The following is a 24240-nucleotide window of genomic DNA, read 5'->3' as shown; positions in this document are numbered from 1 at the left end:
ACTGTCTTGGTTTTGTTGTTTTGTATGTGTGCTCTTCCTCTCCCTTTCTCCCTCTCTGAAATCTTACGTGAAACTCAGTGTATAGACAACTGTATTGGGGTGTGTGTGTGTGTGTGTGTGTGTGTGTGTGTGTGAGGGCTCTGCATCACAGACTGAAACTATTCACTGGTTAAGCATCAAGAATACACAAGAGACATACACAAAGGGACCCAGAGCGAGGCCGTAACCTTGAGCTGTTGGGAAACAGGAAGGGTCTGCTCAGACGTGGCCGCCGAGAAACAGTTCACTATGACTGGCTTTCAGGCTGCACAGTCACAGCGTGCCAGCCGAGTCTAGACTGCCCATCATTTAAAACTCGCCGCCATCTCCAGTCATCTCAGCCCTCCAGTAGTTGTGTTGGCCACAACTGTTTCTAAATTCTCTTCTGCAGCTTCACTGCTTTTATATGAGATCTGTTCTCCTTTATATTCTGGAGATATTACTAACTTCATTCCTGTGTACAAATTAACGTATTATTTCAAGTTTCCTTTTGTGCACTCCAGTGTTCTCAACTGTGACTGTCTGTCTTAGAAATGGTTTCTACTAGGTTTCAAATTTTACTGTTGCTTGAAATATGTTCAAATCCAAACCCAGTGGGCTGTGCACATGTAGAGAGTGTTCATCCATGTCTTTGTCTGATGTATGCTATGTGCAAGTTTCATACCTAAAACAAAAATGCTTGGATCTGGCAATGCTAATCTTATTCTAGAACTCCTAGTCAGTGATTAGATGCCTCTCGTGATTGTTAGGTTCAGAATCTCAGAAGATCTGAAATATCACCCTTTGTCTCTGACATATAATCAGCTGTAACATTCTCTCACCTTTCTGAATCCAAGTCCCTATAATTTCAATCACTGGGTGTTGTGATGGTCGCTTCCTTCAGTGTACTCTGCAGAACTGAGTTTCCCCAAACTCTATTCTGTGACTCATGCCATCAGGTATCCCAGCACATAACAAAAAAAGGTCTACACCACCAGGGAAGGGTTTCTTACTGACTGCTCATGATGCTAACCACAGCATCGCTCAATCTGGCCTTCCCAGAAACAGTGACATGTACAGAACAGAGCTTCTTCTACAGGACACGGCGCAGGTCAGAATATCACGTATTTCTGTGATGCACAGCAGAGAGAACAATGCCACATACACTGTAGTCATGTAACAAAAGGATTCATTGAGTATAGTTACAGCAGGCTAGCTCAGGGACTAGACTGACTTGTCTGGGATTCCATCTGAATAAAACCAGGCTTGACAAATAATTTTTAAAAAAATTTAAATTTTTTATTTTTGATTGTGAGCCCAGCCTTTAATGGCTGAGCCATCTCTCCAGCCCAAAAAATTTTTAAACTGATTTATTTATTGTTTATGTGTATGTGTCTGTGTAAGTATATGTGTTCTCTCTCTCTCTCTCTCTCTCTCTCTCTCTCTCTCTCTCTGTGTGTGTGTGTGTGTGTGTGTGTGTGTGTGTGTGTGTACATTTTCTCTCTCTCAGGTCAGATGGGGTTATAGGTTGTTGTGAGAACTGAACTCCAGTCTTCTGGAAGACCAACAAGTGCTTTTAAACACTGAGCCATCTCTCCAGCCCTGTGGATTATTCTTGATGAAGGCAATGTAGGAGCATGGTGGAAGATGAGGAACATTTTGTGAAGAAGGATGTGTGCTACTATGGAGACCAACTGTGTCTCCCTGGGTAGTGCTGTCACATGTCACTGAGGCAGTAATTCTCCTTCTAACTCCCAATCCCTGAGAGACACAGTAATGCTCTAGTGTCTCACTACAGCAGTGACTGTAAAGGTACAGTGCGAAGTCATGGAGGGTATGAGTGATCTGAAAAGGCCTCAGGGGTAAGTCTGTTCACAGTTCTCTTCCATACTTCCAGGCAGCCTTCTGAATAGAGCAACAGACAATGCAGGGAACGTGGGGGCTGTAACTGAGGTTGAAAGTCACAGACAGGACAGATATTTAGATCTGCATGAAGTTCAATAACGTGAGTTAGTAACAGGGTAGTGCTAAAGTATCAAATGCCTAGCCTGTTTTAATGCACTCATCTTCAACTGCCGAGCTTTACTTTCAATAATGTGTTCTCAAAAGATGTTATGTAAAATTCTTATTTTGAAATGGGGTAATGAATCTCAATTTACCTGTTAACCAACATCAATGACAATAACATCTTTTGGTCTGAGATAATCTCAAATGGAGTTAGTCTAGGTAATGAGCTAGACTAATTTATTGAAAAGTAGGACATTATTCTAGTCTGTGAGAATTTAAACTATACAGAAAATGAAAATGCATTGCAATATTCAAAATTCTAAGCAATAGGAGCAGCTCTTATGTTCTCTGAGAAGTTGAGGACATTTCAACTCGCAAGACATTCAGTTTTGCAGCAGTTACCTTAATGATGATTTGACTTCCTAACTGAAGTCCTGTTGTCCACAGTCCTGATCACTAAGTAACGGCAGAGTCCAGGGAGAGACATGCAGACCACAGAATCAGATGGGCTTGGTTCAAATCTCAGCATCCATGTGTTAGCTGAGTGATGTAGGGAGTTTTTAACCTTTGGTGTTTTAATTTCCTCACTGAAAACCTGTCATAACAGTTCTGGGTACTTTAATGAGATGTTCTGAGGATTAAGTGAGGGACAAGCATTTAGAATGGTAGTGAGTGGTGTTAGTGGAGGAAATATATAAAGGATGTAACCTGATATCTTATTGGGGTTTAATAAAAAACTTCCCCCCATTAAGAGAAATGGTTGGACAGAACTCTGGCTCCTGCCAGCATCATCTCACATTCTCTTACGTGCCCTGTGTCATTTGCCTTGAAATCCTCACATATTTTCTGTTATCGCCTTTTCTTTCCATTTCCGGACTCCGTGAGTATCCTTCTTTATTCTATAAGGCTTGTATATAGAATGTGTACAGTAAATATGCACTGACTGGATGGCCAAAGACAGCACCTTAATTCAGGAGAGAGAGAGCTAAACGATAGCCTATAACCGGTGCAGTGCAGCCCGAAGCTTAGGTTATTATGTAATATTCTTGTTCATCAATTCCCAATTATGTCTGCAGTTTATTACTTTCTGTAATAAAACCCAAACCCACCAAGCATCATTCCAGATATTGAAATATGTAATAATAAAAAGATCATGAAAATACCTTGGGATTTCCCAGTAAAGCCACATATTTACATTTTATAAACAGCATCTCAATATTATCTGCGGACCTTATTAATAAATATCCAAATGGCTACGTGATGAAGCCATGCTTAACAGGCTGCTCACTCATGTATGTCTGGGCCAACTCCTGCACACTTGAGTGACTTTATAACTATATATAAGGTGGCTATATATGCATGCCCATACACTCAGAGACAAGAAAGGTGGAGGTGTTAGCCTCGCAACGATGCATTTGCCTTTTGTTCAAGACTGTCTTAGTCTCTGAATTAACTTTTTAATTTAAATAAGAAAACAAGTTAGCTCAGTGCAGCACTCAGAAACCAACAATAAATGTAGGATTTTATTTGAGGTGGGGGTGAGGATAGAAATAAGTTGACCATTTGGGTGCAGTATGCTCCTACTGTACAGCACAGAGCTCTGATGCTGTTTTATGACCTGTATTTTTGCACCTAAAAGGACTATACCATTAGGAAAGGTTAATAGAAACTAAGTAATTTGCTAAAAAGGCTTTCATCAATAATTTAAAATTTTTAACTTTATCAAAGCTAGGCTCTGAAAAGTTGCTAGAGTTCTACTCTACCTTACTGTCAAGGAATGATTCACAGGACTCCGTAATTTTCAGTACTCCGTAGTTTCTCAGTACTACAGAGTCACACTTGAACCATCAGATGTCCGTGGCACTCCATTACTTAAGCACAGTTTCTTTTTCTCTCCTTATATTTGAATTAAAACCAGAGAAGAGGTGAGGCTCTCACTCTGCATCTGACCAGCTAGCTGATGGGCTCATACCCTCCAGAGCCACTGTGGAGAAACTAGCTTTGATTTCACAGTGATATGAAACTTTTCACTTCATTCTTTAAGGGTGAAAATCTCAATAGCACCAACTACCAAGGCCGAAAAAGGGTCCATATAAAATGCCATGAAAATGGGATGAAAATTGCCTTCATAATATACATACCCTTATTTGGATAATGTTTCTAGTGGTTAAGAAACAAACAGCAGTGTGTCAGTTAAAAGTGTTTACAAACTAGACTGCCTCCCTTAACCAAAGGAAAGAAACACAGTTACTTTTTAGTAGTCAGTGCCATAAGTTCCACTGAGTTAAAAATGAAAGGCTGGGCAGTAGCGCAATGGAATGCAGTGTGTGAGGACCTAGGTCTGAGCTCACAACACATTTTAAAACAGTTACAGTCTAAGTGACTCAGAAATACACTGCTAATAAAAGTAGCAAAATTCAAACACCAGACAGTATAACTGTAAAAACCCAAACAATCTTTCAGGGGGTGAGGGGAAATGTAACTTTTTTTTTTTTTACATGAGGTTACAACAGAACACAGAAGAGTTAAGAAGCAAGTACTACACAAAAAAGAGGGAGACAGTAGAAACAAGTAAAATTGAGCATGTGTGATTCTAATTTATCTTAAAAAGACAGACTTTTTAACTGACAGAGGAAAAAGGGAAAAATTTAAGAGTTGGATTTTTATTTTTATAAATAGGGCTCTTGATTCCACTTTTGTGAATAGTCATAAAGAAGGGTCACATGGAGGCAAAAATATTTAAATATGAAAGTGTTTGCTATAGAACTCTTAGAACAGTAAAAAATTAAAAAAAATAACCTAAATTATTGATGATAATGGAACACTAGTCACTAAGTGAGTTTCTGGGAGCAGTGGTGTATGCCTTTAATCCATGAATTCTGGAGGCAGAAATGGAAGAATCTGTGAGTTCAGCCTGGCCTACATGGTGAATTCCAGGCTGGCAGAGCTGCCTAGTGAGACACTGTCTCAAAACAAGCAAACGAAAACCAAGTGAGTTGAGCTGAATGTATTTTATGGGAAACCCAGTCTAGAATATACTGATAAAATATTCTAGCCATGCTGGGCAGCGTTGGCACACACCTTTAATCCTAACACTTGGGAGGTAGAGGCAGGTGGATCTTTGTGAGTTTGAGACCAGCCTGGTCTGCAGAGTAAGTTCCAGGACAGTCAGAACTGTTACACAGAGAAACCTTGTCTCAACAACGCCAAGGGGAGGGTGTGTGGGGGAATCTAACTACTTGGAGCATACCTAAAGTATGTATGATCTTATGAAAATAAAAAAGCATGTTCTTATATACAGATTACATGCATTGTTACATGTGCTACATGTGAGTACACAAATATATAAAGAAAATCTTAATGTTCAATTTGGAACCATATATATTAAACTCCCTTCTTTCAGGGCATGGGAGGCGAGAAAGATTTGTAAGAGAAAACATGTTTTCTTCACTATTATATTTGATATTGTATACATGGATACATGATTTGTGAAGTAAACAAGGACATCTAAAATAAGTCTAAGAAATCTAAAGAAAGGTCTGCCATAGTTTGAGATATTTTATGAAGTTTATTTTATCCACTAATGTAACATTCAGAAATACACTTTTACAATCTAAGAATTTCAGTTGATAGGGCAGTCAAAAACTCTTGAACACATAGACTTTGCAAACAAAGTTCATTTTGATATAGAAAAGTTGCTTCCTAATTATTTCTGTTTGATTACAAGGAGGCTGTACTTCTAATATTTTAGTATTGTTTAAAATCAACTAAATATTATTAGCTAGGAAGAATGATACTTTTAAACATAAACAATGTTTTCCCCCAAACAACACTAAAAATGTATCAGATAGCTGGAGGCGTAGATACACATGTCATAATGCTATAAAGTTCAAAACAGCATCATGCTAAAGAAAATGAAACTCTCTTAAAGAGAAGGGGACAATGAGAAGATTGGATAGAGCCACATTTAGGAGGAGAAAGAAGTATTTTTACCAACAGTTCTGCTCGAATGGTGCTATTGGAGACACAAGAGCATGAAGAAGCTGTCATTTGTGGAAAGCTGCAGATTATCCTACTAATGCCTCAGAACTGAGCCCATACATTCCAGCCACATTCAGCTGAGGCCCAGCCCAGACGTGCTAGTCTCCAGTTCTTGTAGCTGTCCATCTACTACAGCATAATCCTAGCTGCCAATCTGAAAGAAACCAGCTAGTCAGGGCAGATACAACCAAGAGAAACAAATGTCACTCAGTAACGCTCAGCGGCCCTGCACTCATGGATAATTTCAAACAGTATCTCAGACTAGAATGCTGATGTGCTCCTTCAAAACACCTCCATCTCTGGCTACTGGAAGCCAGGAGATAAAGGCGCCTGCCTAAGAAAATAAGCGGAATGTCTTCAAAGAAGTAGCCAAGGCCAAAAACAAGCACAGTGAGCACACAGTAAGGGCTTAACAAATAACAGGGCATCTGAGTGGAGCTACATTGCACTTAAAAGGTTAGTTCTCAGAACCCAACAACTATGCTCACGCCATATTAAGGGGATTTGCAGGGAATGAGTTGGCTGTCCACTTGGCAGGAAACCCCCAGTCTATTTCCCCAAATATCTGCGAGCATCCCTTGTGTCAAACACCAAAGTAGGATTAATGAGGAATTTGACTGCATGCTGCCTGCTAATTTAAGGCTTGAAAGACACAAAGTACTAACAGGGACAGAGAGGAAGGACAACAAACTCATGTTTGTAAAATGTTACTGAACATTTTAAAGATGTGTCTTTGAGTCAAGTATTTCCCCAATACTGGGAATTTCACTGGCTTCTTTGAATTCTAAGTAAATGTCCCTATCTTACTACAAATTAATCTATTACAGAAAATCTGACATAGGGTCAAATAATTTTATGTAGATTTTTTTTCAGATGCTGGGCCATCACTTTCTTTTTTTTTTTTTTTTGGTTCTTTTTTTTGGAGCTGGGGACCGAACCCAGGGCCTTGCGCTTCCTAGGTAAGCGCTCTACCACTGAGCTAAATCCCCAACCCCCATCACTTTCTTTTTAATCTTTCCAAAAGCTTCCTTTAGTGAATAAAATTAGTAACAGTGTAAAGTAGACATGGTCTGAAGGAAATGGCTTCTTTTATGAGGAAGAGGAGGAGGAGGAAGAGGAAGAGGAAGAAGAAGAGGAAGAGGAAGAGAAGGAGGAGGAGGAGGAGGAGGAGGAGGAGGAGGAGGAGGAGGAGGAGGAGGAGGAGGAGGAGGAGGAGGAGGACAACGACAACAGGAGAAAGCTAGGGGTCCCTGAAATGTTCATGAGGATTAAAAGAAGGAACAAAGCACGAAGACCTAGTTTTTGCTGTCTGTTGTTTGCTCTGTAGTGAGTTGCTTATCCAGCCCTTAGCTGAGTAGAGCACAAAGCTGAGCAGGAATGACAACTCTGACGCTCATCTAGTCAACTGAGGGAAGCTTGCTCTGTTACTGTGGTTTTGATGTACAAGGAAGGCTGGCAAGATTTCAGTGATTTTCAATGTAGGTTTTCAATTAAAACTTGACTAATCCCGGCCGTCCATTTGGCTATTTCTTTGTACAGTTCCTGCTCTGCACTGTGTCAAATACACCATCTGGGCAATACGCCTCTGGCTAGTTCACACTTGAGGACTGTTTCTGTAGCTCTGTGAGTTGTAGCTGCATGAAACTATTTTAGGGCATCCATGCTCCTAATGTACTGTATTGCTGACACCACTATAGTCCTGCTGTCCTGGCTTTAAATCTCACTACAGTCACAACAAAGATTCCTGTCCCACCTGCTTACGATGTGCTCACAGACCACTCCCACACTTATTCAACAAATGTTAACAAAGCTATAAATACCAATTGTGTTTATGCTTTCTGAAAGATTCACTGCCAGTGTTCTGCAGCAGTGCTGAGCTGAGCTGAGGCTGACTCCCACCTCGAGAGTGATGGAATTCTAAGCCAAAAATGCTTTTCCTTGGATAAGATATCTGATTTGCTACTGCTGTCATGAAACCGGGGTCATGTAAACTTAAACACGGCTGCTGCTTCTTTAGGAAAACAGACCTTCTCGAGTGATTATGAGTTGCTAAAACAGCCCTTGGAAGGATAAATCTGGAAGAGGCCAAAGCAACCACTGACATTAAACATGACTTCAGGGAGTGTTCAGGCTTGACTTTCATGCTGTGAGACCCACAGTAGATAATTCTTTAAACTGAGTAATATCTTGGCGCTCTCTCTCTCTCTTCTTCTGTATCTATCTTAGCAGATAGAGCTGGGATTTATTTTCAAAAGGAAATCAATTTTGATTTCTGAGCACATATCAAGTGACACTCTCTTTCCTTAAAAAGTAAAGAAAATAGCCCTTCCACAAGAAATGTAGAGTGCGCAGTAAACTGCAAGGTGAGAAAGCTCACAGTAAATGGTCCTCTGCCATAGCCCACAATGGCCCACGCCAGAATCTGCTTATGACTGTGTCTTACTCACTTTTATCAACCCTTACTATCCAGTCCTGGTCACTGACATCAGACTGCCTAGAAAGGGTTGTTTGAGAAGGAAAAAGAAGAAAAGAATTGTAATCAAATGAATCATCTCTAAGAGCACAAGCCTGAAGCCTAAGGATGGTACTGGTTAATGAAGCCCTGGGTCTGGGGCAGAACATTCCCATTCCATAGTCTGCACTGCTGGTATCTGTGTAATTTTAACTGTTAAAATGTATTGCTTTGAAATAGACATTTCCAAATCTCTTTTTGTAAATTTGTGCTTGCTCTCTCTCTCTTTCTCCCTCCCTCCCTCTCTCTCTCCTCCCTCGCTCTCTCTCTCCCTCCCCCTTTCCCTATAGAGTTTGAACCTATGATTTAGAATTCATAAAGCTTAGGCCAAAAGTGGTCTCACCTTTACATAGTCATGACAAGAATGATAATTACTAGTACTATATCCAAGAAAAATACCCTCAAAGTAGAGAGTTGCTCTCTTTTTCTCTGCCAAATACCATAGGAGATATGAAAAAATAAACTGCTTAAAATTACATTAAAAAATACCTGTTCAGTGGGTTAAATAATGAGATAAAACAAAAACTGACACCGAGAGTGAGCTGATTGTATTTGAATCAGGCAAAAGAAAATACCCCCCTGCCAACATTTACGCGAAGATAGCTTTGTGGAGCACCGCACTCTGACTGCAGAGAATGGACAGAACAGTCCAGACCTGGAAGGCAATCTACAGTTACTGTAAACATTCTGTCCCGCACACTTTCCCAGTGACGATTTCTAAGCAGGTTGGGTTTTTCCCTTTGAAACAGGAAAGACTTGGGTTCGCATTCCCATCCACAACTCAAAAAAGAAGAGTGTTTAGAACATAGAAAAAGGAAAATGAAAGGCTCTGACTAAAGACAATGACTGTAATTATGTTGAGGTCCATAATCCCATAATTTTTCTTATATAGTTATATTTTATATTTCACAAATTGATCTGTTTCCCTGTAATGTGGCAAAATATAGTGCCATAGCAAGACATATAAATCTGCAGAACACTATTTTCAATGTTTATAGCCACCCCGTCCCAGTATGGATTAACTGATGACCAGCCCGTGTGCCACGGCTGCACATGTAGGCTCTACTTTGCAATTGTGAATAATTATATAATCTCACATTCTGATTAATGTTCTAAGCAAGTAATGCGTGGATATTATCAAAATTGGCATAGATTGCTATAAAATTCAAATTATTGTTCTTTATAAAATACATGAATTTCCCTGTTTTCTCACACTCTCAATATAGGAGGTTCTCACTAGTTTTTAATCTTCAGTATTCCATTAGGCAAAAAGTCACTGTTTTTGGATCCTAGTGCAGACTATTTTACATGTTCTCTCTTTTGTTGTTTGTACATCATTCTTACACCCTTTCACTATATAGAAACTTCAGCTCTCATATGATAGCATGCCAATTTCTGTGATTGATAGCTTTGATATTAGACTTGAATCTTCTTCATTCCAAGACTGTGAAGCTATTCACCTATGTTACCTTCCAAGTTCCAGTCTCACACTTTATATCCAGATATTCTTTATTTCAAATAAGTGCGTGTAAAGCATTTGGGAATTCTTTCATTAAGACATGAGGATGAGATCCATATTAACTTATGTTCTTAATAATCAGGTGTCTAACCTGGCATCACAGAGATGACTTAAATCACCACTCGAATCACATCTTCTGTGTGTACTGTGTCCATTTCTGGAAGGCAGATTTGGTTCCACTAAATGTTAATTCCTTTGCCAGACACACTGTTTTCACTACTGTGGTTCATGTTTTCTTGTCAGATAAACTTATTTATTTATAATTTAGTTCTAGCAAATCCTGTGTTAGAACAGAAGGGGAACAAAAATCCAAAGGCACCTGGAGACAGTAACATGAATTGAGAACCCACAGCTTGAGAGGAGAGGAGGAGCAGTATAAAGAGAGCATGGAAACTGAGAAAGAATGGCTGGATGATTCTTTAGTTTAAGCCTAAACAGAGCAAGTAAAAGAAATACTCAGCGTTTTTATTGTGTTGTGCTGGTGATGGAAGCCAAGGCCTCATACATGCCACTCATGTACCACACCACCAAGCTACATCCTACCCTTGAACAACAGAACAAAACAAAACAAAACAAAAACACCAAAACCAAAGAAACCACCACCACCACCACCACCACCACCACCACCACCACCACCACCACCACCACCACCACCTCCACCACCACCACCACCACCAACAAGATAATGAGTCTAGTTTCGAGACTTTCCTTGTGCACATGGTCACATACAGGCATGGATCTGCCTGCTGCTTGGCAAAGCTCTACTTGGCTTCCAAGAGTTCCAGAGTGAATGGTTAATATATATAACATAGTAAATGATCATAAAAGTAATCTCTCTATAAAGAGCTCTAAACAATAGAAGTGATAACCATGCGAAGAGGAAGAGTAATCAGCAAAACAGCCTGTAGCACATTAAACTTTTATGTTGTTTTTAATTTTTAGAAAACAGCTGTGTTATCAATATAGAAGCCTCATTTACATACATCACATACCAGAAAGGAGTGTTCTTCAGTCAGATATGCTAATCTGTTTTCAGATATCTTTGACCCCAGCTAAAGAAACTAACTCAATGTATGAACAAAATGAAGTGCAAATAGAGTTGTTGGAAGGAGTGATCTGGTATAAAATGGGTTTTGTGCTTTCAGAGAGACACAATCTATCCTGCTAACTTCACAGAGGCCCGGAAGAGATAACCCTCAAGGCAAGGCAAGTGAATATGTAAACACATGTTTGCATTAGGGAAACACATTAGGGGGAAACATTAGGAAAGTGAAAGCCCCTCATTAAAACACAATTTTGTCCTAAACTTTGCCTCCCTATTCCCTGCCAAGGGTGTTCTTGTTCCCCTTTTAAAGAAGGAGTAAAGCATTCACATTTTGGTCATCCTTCTTGAGTTTCATGTGTTCTGTGCATCTAGGGTAATTCAAGCATTTGGGCTAATAGCCACTTATCAATGAGTGCATACCATGTGTGTTTTTCTGTGATTGGGTTACCTCACTCAGGATGATATTTTCCAGTTCCAACCATTTGCCTATGAATTTCATAAAGTCATTGTTTTTGATAGCTGAGTAATATTCCATTGTGTAGATGTACCACATTTTCTGTATCCATTCCTCTGTTGAAGGGCATCTGGGTTCTTTCCAGCTTCTGGCTATTATAAATAAGGCTGCTATGAACATAGTGGAACATGTGTCTTTGTTATATGTTGGGGCATCTTTTGGGTATATGCCCAAGAGGGGTATAGCTGGGTCCTCAGGTAGTTCAATGTCCAATTCTCTGAGGAACTCCAGACTGATTTCCAGAATGGTTGTACCAGTCTGCAATCCCACCAACAATGGAGGAGTGTTTCTCTTTCTCCACATTGTCGCCAGCATTTGCTGTCACCTGAGTTTTTGATCTTAGCCATTCTCACTGGTGTGAGGTGAAATCTCAGGGTTGTTTTGATTTGCATTTCCCTTATGACTAAAGATGTTGAATATTTCTTTAGGTGTTTCTCAGCCATTCTGAATTCCTCAGCTGTGAATTCTTTGTTTAGCTCTGAACCCCATTTTTTAATAGGGTTATTTGTCTCCCTGCAGTCTAACTTAGAACAGAGGCAGAAGGAACACCCATTCAGAGCCTGCCCCACATGTGGCCCATACATATACAGCCACCAAACTAGATAAGATGGATGAAGCAAAGAAGTGCAGGCTGACAGGAACCAGATATAGATCTCTCCTGAGAGACACAGCCAGAATATGGCAAATACATAGGCGAATGCCAGCAGCAAACCACTGAACTGAGAACAGGACCCCCGTTGAAGGAATCAGAGAAAGGACTGGAAGAGCTTGAAGGGGCTTGAGACCCCATATGAACAACAATGCCAACCAACCAGAGCTTCCAGGGACTAAGCCACTACCCAAAGATGATACATGGACTGACCCTGGGCTCCAACTGCATAGGTAGCAATGAATAGCCTAGTAAGGGCACCAGTGGAAGGGGAAGCCCTTGGTCCTGCCAAGACTGAACCCCCAGTGAATGTGACTGTTGGGGGGAGGGCGGTAATGGGGGGAGGATGGGGAGAGGAACACCCATATAGAAGAGGAGAGGGAGGGGTTAGGGGGATGTTATCCTGGAAACCAGGAAAGGGAATAACAATCAAAATGTAAATAAGAAATACCCAAGTTAATAAAGATGGAGGAAAAAAAAAACCCCACAATTTTGAAGATGGGTGTGACCTGTGAGTCTGTATATTACAGAAGCTATTCAACTGACAGGGTCAAGACTTGACCTGAACGCTAGCCTGGGCTCATAGATATGTCTGGCTATGGGAATGGAAACTGTTTTGCAGGAAACAGGGTTTATGAACAGGCAGTGTGTGAGCATCCTCTCTAAACCCTTCCCTACTACCCTATTCCTTTTCAGCCATCACTATTCTCTTCATAGCATACATCGTGACTGAAATTATAGTATGGATTGTTGAATTCGTTTCTGTAAGTCCACTTGGATTTTCCCTTACTGAGCTGTTTATCTTTAGTACTATCAAGAGAGTAAGTATTTGTCAAAGAAATGAATGACAGAATTTCCCAGTTCTCCAGCCCTATCTTGGCTTTATCTCAAGTTAGCCTAGACCTACATTTTACCATCTCATCAATGCTCCTTAGCAGCTCCACCTATAATCCTTTTAATGTAGTTCGCCATAGGTAATACATCTCAGTTTATATATCTGTGCACATGCAGTTACACACACACACACACACACACACACACACACACACACCTTTTTTGCTTATCTTTTTTCTGAATTTATTCTTCTGTCATGTAAAACAGAAAAATACACAGAAAGGAAATAAACATCCATCACTAAGCAAGATGAACTATAAAGTTCATCCCGTTCCACATGTAAATACACATCAAATGAATCTTGGAGCCACCCTACCTTGCACACACACACTGACTACACAGGTCCTTGTCCACTGCTAACACTGTCCAACTCTAGTTAAGGCGATATTGCTCCTCCCCTTCAGTGCTTATCTCTGCCTGTGCTCTGGAGTTGTTCCCTTCCCCTTTCTCAGAGATATGCTATCCTCCTTTTGGATCTTTCCAATAAAAATTGGTTGAACATCTATTCATATAAAAAGTCTCTTTAGAGAGATGGCTAACAGGTACAAAGATTTCTTTGTAGTGATAAAAACTGTTCTTAAAGTAGAGGGTGGTGATGCTTGTATGTTAAGAATATACTAAGCTGTGTACTCCCAACAAATAAATTGTATCACATATAAATTATATCTCAAAGCCATTAAAAATTTTACCTTAGACCTGAGGAGAAAGGTTTTTTTTAATTAAATGTGTATAATTTTCATGCTCAGGGATTAAAAGGTATGTTCTTATTTCAAGAATAGTATGCAAGTTCTACCCAAAGCTCTTAGTTGTCATACTAGTCTAAGAAAACATGGTGTACATATTCAAGGAGATGTTATTCAACTTTAAGAGGAAGGAAACCTTACAGAAACTACAAGATGGATCAAACATAAAGATACTATGCTATGTAGAATAAACAGACAATAAGGGACAAATATTTTATGTTCTTGCTCAGATTGCTAGAGCAATCAAGTCTGTATGAAGAGAATGCAGACTCAGGCTTGTCATGGTCTGAGGAGAGGACGGCTGCTGTTTGTTTAATGCAAAGGAGGCTCTAGCTTGGGTTATCAAAGCTTTCTGTACATGGGCACTGACAATAGTTTTACAATAATATGATTTTTCTCTTTTTTTCTGCACTGGAGATTGAGACCGGAGCCCTGCACGTGGTAACACATGCTGTGCCCTGAACTGCACCCCTAGCTCTCTGTGAATCTTAACACTACTGAAGTGCACACGTAAAAGTGGCAACAATACTAAATTTTACATACAATTATTTACAAGACACTTCATCTAAAGTTATAATGTGTTTGTTCTGTTAAAATAAGTATGTAATGTAGCCTACATTTGTAATTCAATTGTATCTCTAATGTCTGCAATTATACATCTAATGTCTGAAGTTATGTGTCCAGCTTAAAAGATCTGATCTGACAAGTCAGTTGCCTCATTCTCTAATCTTTTGTCCTGAAATTAATCCAAAACCATGGTTATGATCAAAGATGCACAGGGCATTCCTCTAGATGCTGCTGTCAACATGGAATGGCTGGTCACATGCTCCTACTTAACATTCAGTTCCTCAGCTATAACTAGCCACACTTCAAGAGGACATAAGGCCCTTACTGTGATATAAATTAAAGCATCGGATTTCATGACAAGACAGGCAAAGCTAGTGACATCATCTCACACACCAAGAGCTGATTTTAAAGGTAAGCATCTTACTTTACATGTTTATAGTAACTGCATGAACTTCAAAGTTCAAACTGTACAGACTATACATAGCAACATAAGCAATATGGTATGGTAAGTACAACCGAAGGATATAAAAATCAATTCTAGAATTCTAGAGTGTAAGTTCAGATATAAGCTGATTATATAGGGAAATTGGTAATTATTACAAGGGAATGTGAGAAAGGAAAAAGCTGAATGTTGCAGAATCACTGGCATATAACACAGCCAAGTAGCACATGGCAAATACTATTAGATAGAAAGGAGGGTAGAGGGATGGCTCAGTGGTTAAGAACATTGGTTACTCTTCTAGAGGTTCTGAGTTCAGTTCTCAGCAACAAATTGGCTCACAACCATCTGTAATGGGATCTGATGATACCGTCTTCTGTCATGCAGGCATCCATACTCATATATATAAATATATACATATACATATATATATACTCATATATATATACACACATAAACATATATAAACTATATAAATAAATCTTTAAAAATATAAGAGTCTTTATTTACACATGTATAAGTACATGTATGTTATGTGGAGGTCCGAGAAAAGCTTGTGAGATTTATCCTCTGCTTCTACCATTCTCTGGTTCCAGGCTTTGAGTCAGGCACCCTTACCCCCTGAACATACTGGCTACCCTGATTTTTGCTGTGCTATTCTGAGAATTAAGGTATGCATTCTTCAATAGTAATGCTTGCATGCTGCTTTAACCTCAGTGCCATACAGGGTTCCACGATGCTTTGCACCATCAAGTCAGCAGCTTCCCCCAGAGAGGGTGCTCCAGAGGAATCTGCACACAGGCAGAGATGTGCTTACCGTGAGGAATCCTGGGCTCAGTCTCCAGTGCAACTCACCAACGTAGGAGAATGAAAGCACAGGAGTTAACTGACCCAGCTCATTGTCTCCATAGTTTTTAAAATACGAAAACCAGAAATTAACTGTGCACAATTTAGGGCAAAAGGAATCCAATACACAGCGCTTTTGTTTATGTAATAATATTTATCTAGCATGTAAGTCGAGTAATTATATGCTTATTTATTTCACTATGTACTTAGGGACGATCAACATAACTAGATAATAGAATTAAACAGGAATGCACCAGGTCCCAGTGAAAACAGGATGTATTACACATCATAAGTAATATACCCTTCAAAATAGACACCTGTCCTATGAATCAGTATCCATCTGCTCTAAAACCTTATTGCTATTTGGGCTTGTATCTGTGCAATGGTATTATTTTTTTCACACAAGGCTACTACATTTAGGGGGCATATAACTAGATTAGAAACACTAAAAAAGCAAAATTTCTCCAGAAGTTTGGGTGAACACTGCATTTGCCAAGATCCTGTTTTAAGTGTTTTATCAGAAAAAACTTGACAAGATAAAGCAAGCCTTATCACTATTTAATACTGAATAATGACAGCCAAGGTCAGACTTGAACCCCACTGTTAACGTCTGCATAAATGTGCATGTGCTAATGAACTATACCAAAACATGTTTTATTGTACTTTGACTTATGCTCACAACCGTATAGTGAATAAATGACTATTTTCTTAATATTTCAAATGAGGTGAGTAGCTTCTAAATCCATAACAGTTAAAAATCTAAGTGTGAAACCCTTAACAGATTAAACTGTAAAAACTCTCATTTAACGTGAAGTCGTACTAATTTGAAAAAGCTCCAGACTCAAGTCCCCACTAGGTGATAGAGTGGCAGCTCATCCTGCTTTAGTCTACCCACTTTGCTTCACTGTCTCTATCAGTTACTTGGACGATAGGGGAATGAGATCGATACCATGCGGCTGACTATACTGAGATCTTCAGAGTAGAGGGACTTACCTCTCTCAGCACGGGGTCAGTTATTGAGTTCAGGCTGACAGCTCCTTCATAGGTTAGGTAATAGAACACGTTGAGGGCTCGCACTGCCTCTGGTCCTTGTTGTTTATAGCCAAAAATAAGATCAATCCATTGGTGAAGCTGGCAGGAAACAAATTCACTCTCCAGGGCCTGAAAAACAGTAGACGTCTCATCATCATGCTGAATCCCATCTTTAAAACATAGATATTTAGAACAACGGTAAGACCTAACACTAAACTTACTTAAAAAACAAACAAACAAACAAAAACAGAAAACCCAGGTATGGTGGCATCTGTAATCCTACTCGGGAAGCTGAGGCAGGGGGATCTTAAGTTCTAAGCCAGGCTGAGTAACACATCGAGTCCTGGTCGAAAGACCAACCAAAGGAACAAAACCAAAGCAATGCAAGGAAGTTTGGCTCAGTCTATGGCTACCTGAGCACAATCCCTCGGACCTACATTAAAAGTCAGATGTAGTGACATATGTCTGTAATATCAGAACTAGTAGCAGAGACAGGAGCATTCCATGCCAGCTTAGCTCAATCTGCAAGCTCCTGATTCAGTAAGATTCTGCAGGAGCCTGTTTCAAAAGCTAAGGTGAAGAGTGATTAATGAAGACATGTGATAGTGCTCTATGGGGCGCGCACGTGCACACATGCACACACACCCTCTTACGCAGACACTGAAGAGAATGAGGAAAGGGGAAAGGGGAAGAGGGAAAGAAAGTGGATAAGGAAGAAGAAGGGTAAAGGAAGGAGAAGAAAGTGACAGGATAGGGCAGGAGAACACCTTAGCTCAAATGCAGTTCAGTGTAGAGTATGTGCTTGTACGTGTGAGGCCAAGAATTCAATTCCCAGTCCTGTAAAAGCCAAATACAAACCCCTAACATCCTGTTTTCTAGCTGACTTTGTCCTGCTGTGTATTTGAGAAAAGTCCTGGCCCTCATTATGCTGAGCTGTAGTAATCCTGGCATTTTCCCACTGCATTGAAAGGTATAGGGACTGGGGCTGGGCTTATCTTGGTCATATTTGTAAATCGGTCTTGTCAGACACTCAATTCATGCTTCAAAGAAAGGAAGTCATAGAGTGAAGGACTACTTTGGGAAAGCAAATGCAAAGGAGTTAAACATTTTCTATTCACTAAAGATGCTAACTTTTTTCTCAAATTAAAGCATGTTGTGTCCTGAAATTACAACCAAATTATTTAGTTATTTTGATTGTGTTTATAGTAACACATTAGATTTTGTGGGGACTTATAACTACTGGACTTTTATTCTATTTGTCAGTACCAAACTAAACACTTTATGCTATTAACAGTGCTCAATAAATAATGAATGAACATGGTCAAATGTTCACTTGAAGTGCTAGGCACAAGATTCACTTCCTATTCATTCTCTTCCCATTTATTAGCACTTGTGTGCCAAATACAGTGGGTGCCAGTAAACGTTTGTTGGACTAAGTAAGTTAGGAATATAAGGCCGGAGACTTGTTAGCAAGCTATCCCTCTTTATGCTGTGTAATGCTACAAAATTATTCCAACATCAGTGGTTTAGGTTTGCCAAGAGATAATGCTATTCAGACAGCTGGTTACCTCTGAGGCCTCCCTCTGGTTCTAGCATCAAAGCTGTATGATTGTGTGCATGTTTCTGGCAGTGTATGGTTAGTATCCTAATCAGAGGTCTGTAAGTTTGAAGGTGCAGTTGGCTAGGCCTTTTCTTCTCTGGTGCTGGAGATGGAATCTAGGGCCCTGTACATGCCCCATTACTGACATCTCTTAATTCTTAGTTCCAAAATGACTAACTTCTAATTCAAATAAGGTATAAGCCATCTTGCCACAAATGACAGACACATTAGTTCATAGGTACATATGTATAAAATGCCTTATTAAAACTAGTGTCTGTGAATAAGAAAGATGTTTATAGCTAAATACAATGTTTTCTTTAAAAATATTTAACCTGGCTCGCAATAGTATCAAATATAAATTGTTCTCTAAATATATCCCTATGCTAATTCTAGGCAATTCTCAGATTCTAACATATACCTGAAATGAAAAAGACCTAAAAATATTTGGCTAGCTCTCCCTGTCAAAGTTACTGTTTAGACACCTTTTATAAAATTCACTGTATTTGCCACTTTCCTAGAGAGATGGTAAGAAAGCACAAAACTCTTCATGCTATACTTAATATAATAAGAGGGCTTTAATAATCAAATAAATCCCTATTTTAATTACATAAATTTAAAATAAATCTAAAAGTTCAAACTGCCAGTGTAAGTTGCGTTAACTGTGGCCTTGGGAGGACAGGGAGGGGCATGTTTAAGTGACACATAAAAACAGCAATTGTCTTAATTTGTGTGCAGTGCACTCCACACAAAAGCCCTAAATATGTTCAAATTAGAGCGAGCTGCTTGATTGTCACTGCAGTCTCGTGTCACATTAATGCATGACAAACATTAAACCATACACTTAAATGGCAATTTATATCATTTAAATGTTTACTGCCAGACTAGCTCATCACTCATTTAAATGTGACTTTCTGACAGCTAATTTCAGTTAATTTTCTCCAATTCACTTAATTAGAACTTTCAATCAGGGAAGGACTTCCATGTACCTTCAAGAGTGCATCCTTTTTGGTTGTTCAAAACTGGGAGCTAATTTGCTGATGAAAAGCCCTGCCTGCCGTAGGATTAATGTGTAAGATCTGCAAGTCTACCAGATAGCATCACTACACAAAGCAAGCTCACAGCATGCATTCTGAGAAAGAACACACTTATTTATGTGAATAATACTCTCAACAGTAGTTTAAATAAAAAACGTTTAGTTCATATATACCCACTATTGAAACAATAAAAAACCTGCATCTAAGCTAATTAAAAATTAATGATTTCAAAATTGTTTAATAAGATAAAACAGCCAGGAGTCTCTTGAGTGTCCATGGCATTGTGATTTGAGACTATAAAATTCAGAAGGCTCAGAAAATGAAGATGTACAAATGAGTTTTCTCAATATAATATTAAAGCTTTACAAATTAGGGCAATTTTGTTTTCTGTGCCATCAAACAAAGGGCTGAGGGTTCCTAATGATTGATTACTTCTTTATGCACATTTGAAATGTGAAGTTCGTTTGATTTTAATGCTCTATGCTTTATATCTTGATACTGCTTCAGAATTTTAAACAAAAAACACAAAAGAAACATTGTATGCTATTATGCAGTGGGCATACTGCAGAGTCATCACATGCCAAGGTTCAGCCTCTCCTCATGCTCCCACAAGTCAGTCCTTAAGGATTGACCAATAATTCACAGAATTAATGAAGAATTTATTCAAAGAAGCTATGGACACATTAATAAACAAGTATTATTTTTAAAACAGTAAATATTACCTTTTTTTTTTAAAGGTAGGGCCCAACAGAAATGTGATAGATCTGAGAGACCTTCTAAGAAGTTTTGGAATCCTTCCAGTACAAAGTCAGCCCAGGACTTTAACCTCCTTTTACAGCACTGAATGACAGCTGCCTGATACACAGTGTGCACTGATAAACACGTGTACAGAATGCACACTTGAGGGAAGAAGAGAGGATATGCAGGAGACCATTAAGAACAAAGAGAATAAATCAAAGTGGAATACTTTGGATTTATTATAGGTCTACATTTTCAGTGTGTGTGCATGTGCGCACGTGCGCGCGCTTGCACACACACACACACACACACACACACACACACACACACACACACACCTTGCATACCATGTCAGTGGAATGGTAAGCATTTGGGGGGTTTCAAAGCCTTTAGGACAGGCAGTCTTCATTAAGGCTGGAGTTAAATCAGGTCCGCAGCTAGGGAACAGTAACATTTTTTTTCGGTGCAACTCCAACCCATCCAATCAATTGTAAGCATTCCCCTAGCAGGGTAGATATGTCACTCACATCCAATGTGTGCTCCAATGAAAATGTGTAAAAAAGAAAACCCACAAAAGTATCCAGTAGGATACAGTAATATCCAACTCATCCTGAGTTATTATAAAGTAAAGCAGTGACTAATATCCAATTGTTAAGATCATGTAAGACTATGAAAAGACTACCACATGAAGCTTTGCGCAAATTGTCACTCCAATCCAGCGGGACTCATACTAGCCTTGACAAACTGGGGACTGATATCTGTTTTTTAATGGTATCTATTAGGCGGAGACTAAAACATTTGTGAGATGCTAAAAAGTAAAGTACATAGTTGTCAAATATAAACCCTTATTAGTAAGTTTCATTTGCTTGGTTCTTATACAGAATATCAATAAATTAAAGTTTTAATATATCATAAAGATAACTACATTATTCATAAATGAATGTTAGAAATAATATTAGCAAATGTAAATCTGTGTCCAATTAAAAAATCTTAGGAAAAAAAACCCATGAAGGAAATGACTTATTGTTATAAAATGTTAAATAAAATTGTAGAGTGAAGTCAAATGATTTGCTAACATATAGAAATGGCTTATTTTCCAAAATATTAAGCTATTTGAAAATAATAATTGTAATGATATCTATCACTAATTTTATTAATCTATAAATGTTTTAGAAATACTATAGCCACTCCCTATAAAAATGAGCTTTTATTAACAGGAAAATTGGGTAAAATAAATAAAATCAATTTTATTTAACAAAAGAAATTATAAATATTTTTTTATGACAAAGGAGCTGTGATTGATAGTTACTTGTGGTTTTCATGCTTATAAATCCCTAACTCATGGTACTATCTCTACAATCTTCCTACTCAGTGCTATCATACAATAGTACATTTTATGAACATCAAATAAAACAAGCAAGAATCATCTACAAATAGAAAAAATATATATAGTTTGATTCTCAGAAGGAGGATGACATCAGCAACATAGGAAGAGTAAGTGAAAAAGAAGGCCAAAGGTTCACACCACCTAGAACCAAACCTCTGCACGTCCACACTCACGCCTCCTAGAGCACACCTCTGCACCTCCACACTCACGCCTCCTAGAGCACACCTCTGCATGTCAACACTGCTATTTTTCTTCCCAGGTGTCTAGGAGGCCTGATTCAGTTCCACAATACAAAATATCATACCTGTTAGCTTCAAATGAAAAGGTAAAAATCACTAATTCTAATTTGGTGTATATTTAATTATAAAAGGCATATGATCACGTTTTAGTGAAAAATAAAAAATAGTTTCCTAAACTTTAATTAAACTTAGTTAAGAACTTGGATGGAAGTGAGTGTATGTAGTGATATGTTTGAAGGAAGGTAATAAACCAAATTGTAAACTTGGATTTATAAAAAGCCTTCTTAGTGTACACACACACACACACACACTCACATGCATGCACAGGAACTAGCCTGTTATATTTGCATGTGCTGGATTTCAAACACTAGTGGTAATGTTTCCTTAACATTGATATATGACCTTTGTAATTTACATTGAAGAAAGCTGGTTTTTTTCAGCCTAATTAGAACTGTTTCAAATTTTCTTGCTAAATATATGATATAAAGTTCTTTCAACTTTTTTATTCTAAAGTTTCTTTCCATGTCAACTTTGTTCCAATCAAAATATGCTTTGAATTAAATGATTTTGATTGAATATGTGGATCACATTTCACGTCTAAGATTTAAAGTCTAAAAAGGAAAAGTTTAGCCTGTTCAAACAAAGCAAATGCAGCCACTTTGTGGAAGGCTATTCACTTTAAGAAGACTGACAAATTGTTTGTGTGCACCATCAGGTCCAGTTCCTGCAATAGTTGCCAGATTTCCTGCCGCTCTAATAAGATAGATACGTTAACTCCTGAAGTGCTGGCTTGGAATCTGGAAGGTCTGGCTAACTTTAGGTAAATTTTAGGAGTCTACTTTGAAATTAATCTAATGAAAAGAGAAATTTGCAACTATGGTATGTTAATGCTTTCAAACAATAAAAGTCAAAGAAAAATAAACTTTTTTATACTGGACAAATGTAAATTCAGAATACAAGTATGTTTTCCAAATGTGATTTGTTAAAAGTGACAAACACCTGCCGATCCTTACATTCTTAAAATACATTAATTTTACCTTCTCAACAATTATCTTTATAGGTGAAACAATAAAACTGTAATAGTCAACTACAATCCACTAACATTAGCTTCATTTTTCTGAAACTGATTACAAGAACATCAAACTGCTTCAGAATCTGGATGTTCTCCATACTACAAACATAAAACAATGTTAAGCAACTTTATTACTACTCACACAGAAAGTGTAACTTTGGGAGCTTGAAAAAAGTGTGTAAAAATGTGACATGTAAGAGCAACAGAGCATGAAGACAGAAGAGGGGCGAGGAGGACAAAGATTAAAAGGAAAAACTGTGCAATAGTAAAAATAAAAATTATACTTGACAGTTTAAAAAATGAAATTTAGTTACGACACTGACATTCAGCGAGCAGAGCGGATAGAGAAATCACTGGTAGAGCTAGCCACGCTAAACTGCCCTTGAACTGCTGGACAGAGGAGAGATTTGAGTTCATTTCTACGTTCATATCATTGCTAAAGAGACTGTGAGTTAGTATCATATTTTGATAAAACCATCAAGCACCCATGCATCTTCTGCCAGGAGAACCATTCTGCTACAGTTGTTACTGTATAGTTTTAAATGGACTAGTCAACCAGCTGTTCTATATTTTACACACTGAAGGCCATGTTTCCTTTGAAATTCATAGTTTTAATCTCGACTGAAGTCTGGATTGCAGTGTACCAAGATCAAAAGGATTAGGCAAAAATGTACAATTACCTCCTTTTCAGAAAGATTTTTTTGAATGTTTAAAATACTCCTGTATGCTGACATTTTATCCAACTATTTTCTTTAGAACTCTAGAACATTAAAACATTTAATTAACGTTTCAACCTCAGGTCATTCTTATTCTAACATCTAGAATTCGTAACAGACAGATGTGTTAAAGTAGTTGTAGTATGACACACAGAAATATAGAGATTTTTCTTATTTTTGTCTAATTAGGTAACAATGGATGAGAAATGAGTGTGTCTGCCTATCTGTTCTATTGTGTGCTGCTGTGTAGAAAACTTACAACAATGCATATGTGGCCACAGGAATTTAATAGGAGCTAAAGGTCTTGCAAAAATAAGGACAAGTTGGAGAGAGATGTCCATTAAAACCATGTTGTGACATTTTTTGAGAATTGTCTGAGATGAGCCCTGTAGTTGGTGGTAAGCTTTGCAGCAGGCAACATAGAGAGAAACTTGAACGATTACAAAAGTTAAAAATGACCATAATTTAAAAACAAACCAGATGGCCTGAAATAAGTTATTTCTATTTCTGAGATAAGAAATCCCTCCCTTGGCAATTATGATGGAGCCCAGGTATGTGACTCATAGAGGAACTTACTTAATCCTCAAGTAGATTTAAAGTATAGACAAACAGAGAGGCTGCATATTCC

General features: G+C 38.4%; 1 protein-coding gene across 5 annotated transcripts in view; it reads right to left on the bottom strand.

The window, feature by feature from the left end:
• The window catches only part of Lrba (LPS responsive beige-like anchor protein), a 581207-nt gene that overhangs the window by 52654 nt on the left and 504313 nt on the right, over positions 1-24240 (bottom strand). For all 5 annotated transcript variants that reach the window (XM_039102651.2, XM_039102649.2, XM_039102652.2 and 2 more), the window contains one exon: positions 16788-16955. In XM_039102651.2, the coding sequence (XP_038958579.1) occupies positions 16788-16955 (168 nt within the window). The remainder of the gene's footprint in view (positions 1-16787; positions 16956-24240) is intronic.

This window comes from Rattus norvegicus, chromosome 2 (genome assembly GCF_036323735.1).
Source record: "Rattus norvegicus strain BN/NHsdMcwi chromosome 2, GRCr8, whole genome shotgun sequence".
Classification (NCBI taxonomy): domain Eukaryota; kingdom Metazoa; phylum Chordata; class Mammalia; order Rodentia; family Muridae; genus Rattus; species Rattus norvegicus.
The sequence above is the reverse complement of the archived record's forward strand: the minus strand, read 5'-3'. Positions and strand labels throughout refer to the sequence as shown.